Here is a 7,416-nt window from a genome sequence, read left to right as displayed (position 1 = left end):
TTTTGTTGCAGTTGTTTAGCTGGCCTGGGCCGGGCTTGAAACCTCCCTGCCTTGGTGTATGTGGCCAGCGTTCTACCCACTGAGCTACGGGCACTGCCGCCTTCCTGTCTTTCTTAGGCTCCTTTTTTTTGTTAATTGAAAACATTCCTGTTTTTAAAGTGGGCTGTAGAGTTTTGTTAGGGTTTATGTGAGCCACTGGGCTAGAAAGTGACAGGGATGCCATACAAGAAAGGTAGCTTGGGAAGACTTCTGGGGGCAGGGAGGGAGGGTGTGACATTGTCTCCTCTTCTAGATTGTAAGTCCCTTGAAGGCTAGAATTGTCTTGTCCTGTTCACTAATGCTGAGAGCCACAGCTGGCATCCAGTAAGTGCTCAATAAATGTCAAATAAATTTATTTAATAAACACAGAGCACCTACTATGTGCCGGGCTCTGTTCTAAGGACTTTTAAAAAGCCAAATCCCATTCTTTGTAAGAAACCCTACCTTTGTTGTAGGTGCTGTGAGCACATTTTAGAGAGGAGGAAACAGGCTCCAGGAGGGGTTCTCTATGGAACTTGGCCAAGCTGGTTACTGCCTAACTGCACCCGGCCTCCTCTCACTTCCCTTTCTCACTTCCCTTTTGCTAACCACCCCCCCAATGCTGACCGCAGAGAACCCCACTTTCAGGAAAGAGAAGGGTGGAGGTTAAGTCAGGGTGGTGGATGTAGCAATTACCTCGATGCCCCCTCTATATCTCATGAAGAAATACACGTGAGCATACTGAAAGGGGTTTGGTGGTGTACCGGAGACGAGACCGGGAGAGGCTCAGGCCAAGTTTAGTGAAAGGGGTCAGAGACCTGTCTCAGCAAAGATGGCATCTGCACTGAGGATGCCACCATTGGAGGCTTGTTTTTATACTGGGTGTAGAGGGAGGAAGATTCCACAGCTTGCTGGAAGGTCCTGGTGGGCTAGGGTCTTTCCAGTCAAACTCTTGGTGTAGGGCCAGGTAGGCCTTTTGATCTAGGAGGAGGAGGAAGGGTTTAGGCCCCCAACACGTTCATTTCACTTTTTTTTTTTTTGAGACAGTCTCATTTTGTCACCCTTAGTAGAGTGCTGTGGTGTCAAGCTCACAGCAACCTCTAACTCTTATGCTCAAACGATTCTCTTGCCTCAGCCTCCCAAGTAGCTGAGACTACAGGCGCCTGCCACATCACCTGGCTATTTTTAGAGATGGGGGTCTTGCTGTGGCTTAGGCTGGTCTCGAACCTGTGAGCTCAGGCAATCCACCCACCTCGGCCTCCCAGAGTGCTGGGATTACAGGCATGAGCCACCACGACTGGTATTTCATTTCATTCTTGTTCAACAGCCTCATGACTGTGTTCATCTCATCACTGTGATAGAGATTATGCATTTTACGGGTAGTGAAACTGAGTCTCAGAGGTGTAAGCGACTTGCCCAAGGTCACACAACTAGCAAGTTGCTCCAAACTCCTATGCTGTTTCTCCTCATTGAAAATTTGCCCAACAGTGTTGATTGAATGCTGAAAGATTGCTGGGTGGAGCATAAGGTATGGGGATATGGTTACAAACAAAACAAGATCAGTGACAAAACAGGATTGAGGGTGAAACAGGAAAACAGGAGGGAGAGTAGAGGAGGTGGCAGAGGGGACAACAGAAGAGGGCTGCTGGGCACCCTCTCCTCTCCCCCGCCCTTCACCCTCCCAGTTCCTCTTTCCCTGCTGACTCCAGGAGCAGGTCAGCCAAGATAAAGCCAGCCTTCCTCACAGGGGCAGGGGGCAGTGCTAAGCATGACCTCCTGCACACAGGCCCCTTGGTGGCTGCTGCTGCTGCTGCTGTTCACCCTGCCAGCCACAGGTGAGCCAGTGAGGGCCCATCTGGTCCCCAGGGGTGCTCAGGCCCACTACATCCCTGACTCTGCTCCGCTGGCCCATCCCGGGCCCTGTTACAGGCTCAGATCCTGCGCTCTGCTTCACTCAGCATGAGGAATCCTCCCACAAGTGCAAGGGCCTCCTGGGAAGCGTCAGTGTGGAAGACTGCTGTCTCAACACTGCTTTTGCCTTCCAGGAAGATGGCAGCAAGCTCTGTCAGACATGCAGGTTAGGGGGAACCTGGCTCAGGGGAGGCAAAAAGGACTGCCTGTGGGATGACCTAGGACTGGGTGCTTTCCTTCTCTGGGATTTCTAAGGGCAGCCCTGAGCCCCTGATTATGATGACAAGCTCAGGGTTTCTCACCCTTGACACTATTGATTAATATTTGGGGCTGGAACATTCTTTGTTGGAGAAGGAGAGTGCTGACCTGTGCATTGTGGGATGGATGTTTTGTAACATTCCTGGCCTTCCACTAGATGCCAGTAGCAACTCCCTCTCAGTTGTAACAACCAAAAATGTCTCCAGGCATTGCCAAATGTCCCCCAGGGAGCAAAATCACCCAATTGAGAACCACTACCATAGCTCCCATATATTGACCACTTCCTGCACACTGGAAGCGTTGCAGGTAGGCTGCAGTTCAAGTGTTTCTGAAGGTAACTCTAGTCTCCTAATTGTGATGACAGCTCATGTTTATTGCATGCCAACTATATATGGACACATTGTGGGGGTGAAAGAGTTTGGGGAATTCTGAGGGCAGCTCCAGGCCCCTAAATGTGGTGATGATACTTCCCATTCATTGAGTATACCCAGTGCTATAAGGGGGTTGGAGGTAGATCTGGGGGATTTCTGAGGAGGCCTCTGAGCTTGCTGGGATGATGGCTCCTGTTTATTAAGCACTTCCTATTTGCCTGCTACTGTGCAGGGTGGTGACCCGCTGAGTTTCTGACAGCAGCTCCAGTCCCCTAGTCCTTACTGGGGCTTACTGTGTGCCTGCTGTTGTCCTTGAGGGTCTTCTAATTCCAGGTCCCTGATCATGATGGTAAATGATTTTTATCAAGCACTTACTGTATGCCCACCTCTTCCCATTCCATCCCCCAATATCCCTAAAATGTTGGCATTCACTAACTCGTCCCATACACATTTCCCCCCTTGTATGCATACTTAACACTCTGGAGTCCAGAATGCCTTGCATCAGGATGGGACATATGCTCTTCTTTATAGATCCATAGGATGGTCATCTTGGTCAGCATGGGCCCCCTGCTCAGTGACATGCTCTGAGGGCTCCCAGCTGCGGCATAGGCGCTGCATGGGCCGGGAAGGGAAATGCTCTGAGAAAGCAGTGCCTGGGACCCTTGACTGGCAGCTACAGGCCTGTGAGGACCAGCTATGCTGTCCTGGTAAGGAGGACCAGGCAGGCAGGCTAGCATTCCCTGCTAACCAGCACTGGGAACAATCAGTGCAGGGCACTGAGGTCAGGCCTATACCTGATGTTTGTGAGGATGGAAGGAGTGGTGGGAGGTGAGGTCAGAAAGGTGAGGGGGCCCTGATCCTTGGGGGCCATGGTGAGAACACTGGCTTTTAGTCTGAGTGATCTGGACTATGGGCAGGAAAGAAATGTGATCTGGTGTGGGTTGGGAAGACAGAGTGTGTATGGTGAGCGACCAGTGTAAAGTCTTCTGTGTTGTTCAGGGGAACAGTGATAGTGGGTCAAGTGTGGTGGCAGAAGATATGAGGACAGGATTAGCTGATGTGGGGCCTGCAAGGAAGCAAGGAGTCCCGAATGGCACCCCACTTCCAGCCCCCTCTCTTCTCTCCCACAGAGATGGGTGGCTGGTCTGACTGGGGACCCTGGAAGCCTTGCTCTGTCACCTGCTCCAAAGGCACTCGGACCCGCCAGCGAGCATGTGATCACCCTGCCCCCAAGTGTGGGGGCAGCTGCCCAGGAGAGGCACAGGAGTCAGAGGCCTGTGACACGAAGCAGGTCTGCCCTAGTGAGTGAGGGCAGCCGCAGGACACCAGTGGGGGCACCCAGGGTGGGTCTGTAGGGTTACAGCAGGGAAATCCCAGGGTGAAGTGACTTCAGCACATATGACCACACTTGCATCCTCCCTCCCAACCCACCGCAGCACATGGAGCCTGGGCTGCATGGGGCCCCTGGAGTCCTTGCTCAGGTTCCTGCCATGGTGGACCCCATGCACCTATGCAAACACGAAGCCGCACATGTTCTGCACCTGAGCCCTCCCAGCAGCCTCCTGGGAAGCCCTGCCCAGGGCCAGCCTATGAGCAGCGGGGTTGCCCTGGCCTCCCACCCTGCCCAGGTACGTGGGCGTTAAGCCTCTGACACTCTGCCCCTGGGGTTCTTGATTCAGGCACAGATGCTCTGCTATTTCAGGGGGCAGAGTTTCTACACCATGTGAACATGGAGCCCTTCATCTGGGACAGTCTGCCTCAAGAGTCTAGCAGCTGAGGGGAGGGATTAAGGTGGCCTTTCTCCTCACTCCATTTCTTCCTCCAACAGTGGCTGGGGGCTGGGGGCCCTGGAGCTCTGTGAGTCCCTGCCCTGTGACCTGTGGCCTGGGCCAGACCCTCGAAAAACGGATATGTGATAACCCCAAGCCTCAGCATGGGGGCCCCTTCTGCGCTGGCGACACCACCCGGACTCACGTCTGCAACACAGCTGTCCCCTGCCCTGGTCAGCACCTTAGGAGGCACTATTTCCATGTCTGAACCCCCGCTGCCCATCCCTGCTGCCCAGTTCCTCCTGCTGAGGCCTTGTTCCTGTCCCTAATTCCTCCTTTCCTGGCCCTGATGCCTTTGTTCCACCGCTGAGTCCCCATCCCCACATCTGATTGCCCCCACGCCCTCCCGTAGCCCTCATTCCTTCCTATGATCCCCTTGCTGCTTCCCAGCCTTGGTCTGAGCCCCTGGTTCCCTGTCTCTCCAGTGGATGGAGAGTGGGAGGCCTGGGGAGAGTGGAGCACCTGCTTCCGCCTGAACATAAAGTCCATCAGCTGTAATGAAATCCCGGGCCAGCAGTCACGCACGAGGACCTGCAGAGGCCGCAAGTATAATGGACAGCGGTGTGCTGGCCAATACCAGGATATCCGGCACTGCTACAGCATCCAGGGCTGCCTCTGTAAGTACCCCACAGGCTTTGCTGTGAGGGTTCAGCAGTCCATGCAGGGGCAAGGATTTTCCAAGTCTGCTGTGGACCCCATATCCCTGCAGCCTCCCTCTCACCTTCCCCCTGAGACTTCCAATTCTGACTCTGTGACTCCCCCACCCCTCATTGCAGTGAAAGGCTCCTGGTCAGAGTGGAGTACCTGGGGACTGTGCATGCCCCCATGTGGACCCAGCCCCACTCGTGCCCGCCAGCGCCTCTGCACGGCCCTGCTCCCCAAGTTCTCGTGAGTGAGGGGGTATAGTGTGCCTGGGAGGGGGTCAGGGCATTGAAAGTGGGAGAGTCGGCTACCCTAGGCAACCAGGGCTTCCACCACTGCATCTAGCATGTCTGCCTTGCCAGGTGCCATCTCCCAGCTGCAGGAAGAGGGGAGAAAATAAAGATGAGAAAGAAGCAATTAGGGAAGAATGTATAGCCTCTGTACCCCTCAGTCACTCGCTCAGTCAGTCATTCTCCCATTTACATTAGTCCTTCAGGTGTCATTTACTCTGACCTCTCAGTTGCCTATGCTTTGACTTGTTCAATCACTCAAGCCTCCATTCACTCACTTGCTCCTGCACTCACCCACTCCTGTGGTTACTTGCTCCCGCTCCATTCTTTCACTTGCTACTCACTGCCCCAGGGCACTCTAAGGCCTTTTCAGCAACAGTTGTAAACATACAAAACCCAGATTCCATGAATCCACCCAAGGGATCTAGCAGGGTGAAGAGTGACTGGTGTGTAGAAAAGAGATTGCCACCTCAGCCTAGGTCCAGGATGCTGATCAGGTCTCCTAGGGCAGGTAGGGGTCAGGAAAGGAATTCCTGGCATCAAGACTGAGCAGAGTCCTGGACACAAGAGATTGGCCACCTCAAACATTTCCCAGTGACAGAGTAGCCCAGGTGTTAGAGGGGGTTCAAATACTCATCCCTTCTTTCCTCCCACATATATTGAGCCACCAGATTAAGTGCACTGTTCCCAGCTCATGGAAGGCCTGCCATCTGGGAAGGGATATCCTGAATATGGAGTTCTGAGTAGGTCCTGAAGATGAGTTAGAGGTGTTGAATGGAGGCACAAAGGACTTGAATGAGTGAAAGACTGGAGGAAGCACTAATTGAGAGAACTGGGGTGAGAGTGAATGAAGGGCTTGCCTAGTGGGAGAAATAACCCAGGCAAAGACCTTTCTGGACATGAGACTGAGTTTGGATAAAGTAAAGGAGGGAGAGAGAGAGAGAGAGAGAGAGAGAGAGAGAGAGAGAGAGAGAGAGATTGATATTAGCATGGGGCAGGGATTTGGGCCCAACAATAGTCTTGAATGTCAGGACAAGGCCTTTGGGATTTTTTCTGGGGATAGAGCAAAGAGAAATAAAGGGTTTGGAAGGTAAGAAAAGGCAGCTTGTGTCAAGTAACAATCACCAGCATTTATCGAGAACTTACTGTGTGCCAGGCATTGCTCTGTACACTTTACCTGAATTAACTCATTTATCCTCACTCATCCCCATGAGGTGGGTATTAATATTATTCCCAGTAATATCCCAGTTAATCCCTAGGAAGCTGCCTAGGTTCCCACCCCACCTCACGCCCTTGGGAAACCGAGGCACAGGGAAGATAAATTGCCTAATGTCTCACAACTAAAAAGTAGTGTTGAGCACACAGCAGGCACTCAAGAGTATGTAGAATGCATTTTTGCCTTCCCTGAGTTTCTTCCCTCCATTTCCCCAATGCCCCAGGCCCACCGTTTCCGTGGTTGAAGGTCAGGGTGAGAAGAATGTGACTTTCTGGGGGAAACCGCGGCCACTGTGTGAAGAGCTGCAGGGGAAGAGGCTGGTGGTGGAGGAGAAACGGCCATGCCTACACACGCCTGCCTGCAAAGACCCTGAGAACTAGAGGCTCTAACACTTCTCCCTTCCATTCTGACCCTCTGACCTCCCAAACCTCAATAAACTAGCCTCTTGGAGCTCTTCTAAGATTCCTTAAAAGAAGGCGGTGCCTATGGCTCAAAGGGGTAGGGCGCCAGCCCCATATGCCAGAGGTGGCAGGTTCAAACCCAGCCAGGCCAAAAACTGGAAGGAAAAAAAAAAAATTCCTTAAAAGAAGGCAAAGCAACGTACCCCTTTCCCCAGACGTGGGACAATATTATCCTCTAGGGTAGTGGTTCCCAACCTTCCTAATGTCGCGGCCCTTTAATACAGTTCCTAGGTTGAGAACCGCTAGGGCAAGAACATAGCACAGACAAAGTCCCAGCGGCTAGTGTGAACAAAAACTGTATTTCCACTGTGGGTGCAGTTTGGCAGGAGTGAAAGCATCTAGCCTCAGTCTCCCTTCGCTGCCGTTGCTGGGACCTCAGTGTCTGGTCCACCGACTCGCCTTAGTGCCTTGGGGCCGCCC

The 7,416-nt window shown here is 52.8% G+C and overlaps 1 protein-coding gene across 1 annotated transcript; it reads left to right on the top strand.

Moving 5' to 3' along the window:
- Positions 1–1,707: 1,707 nt before the first annotated feature.
- CFP (complement factor properdin) lies at positions 1,708–6,982 on the top strand. Its single transcript, XM_053580683.1, has 9 exons — positions 1,708–1,853; positions 1,948–2,095; positions 3,090–3,265; positions 3,689–3,859; positions 3,995–4,186; positions 4,387–4,560; positions 4,813–5,004; positions 5,164–5,275; positions 6,759–6,982. Exons 1-9 carry the CDS (start codon positions 1,787–1,789, stop codon positions 6,913–6,915), a joined length of 1,389 nt encoding a protein of 462 aa, XP_053436658.1. The 5' UTR covers positions 1,708–1,786; the 3' UTR covers positions 6,916–6,982.
- The last annotated feature ends 434 nt before the right edge of the window (positions 6,983–7,416 follow it).

Source organism: Nycticebus coucang, chromosome X (genome assembly GCF_027406575.1).
Source record: "Nycticebus coucang isolate mNycCou1 chromosome X, mNycCou1.pri, whole genome shotgun sequence".
Lineage (NCBI taxonomy): Eukaryota > Metazoa > Chordata > Mammalia > Primates > Lorisidae > Nycticebus > Nycticebus coucang.
Note: the sequence above shows the minus strand (reverse complement) of the source record. Positions and strands in the feature narration are given on the sequence as shown.

Bases quoted from the DNA above. Each gene is read 5' to 3' on its own strand.
- CFP (XM_053580683.1), top strand. From the start codon at position 1,787: ATGACCTCCTGCACACAGGCCCCTTGGTGGCTGCTGCTGCTGCTGCTG. The intron at 3,860-3,994 runs GTGAGTGAGGGC...AACCCACCGCAG, and splicing joins CACGAAGCAGGTCTGCCCTA to CACATGGAGCCTGGGCTGCA. The intron at 4,187-4,386 runs GTACGTGGGCGT...TTCCTCCAACAG, and splicing joins TGGCCTCCCACCCTGCCCAG to TGGCTGGGGGCTGGGGGCCC.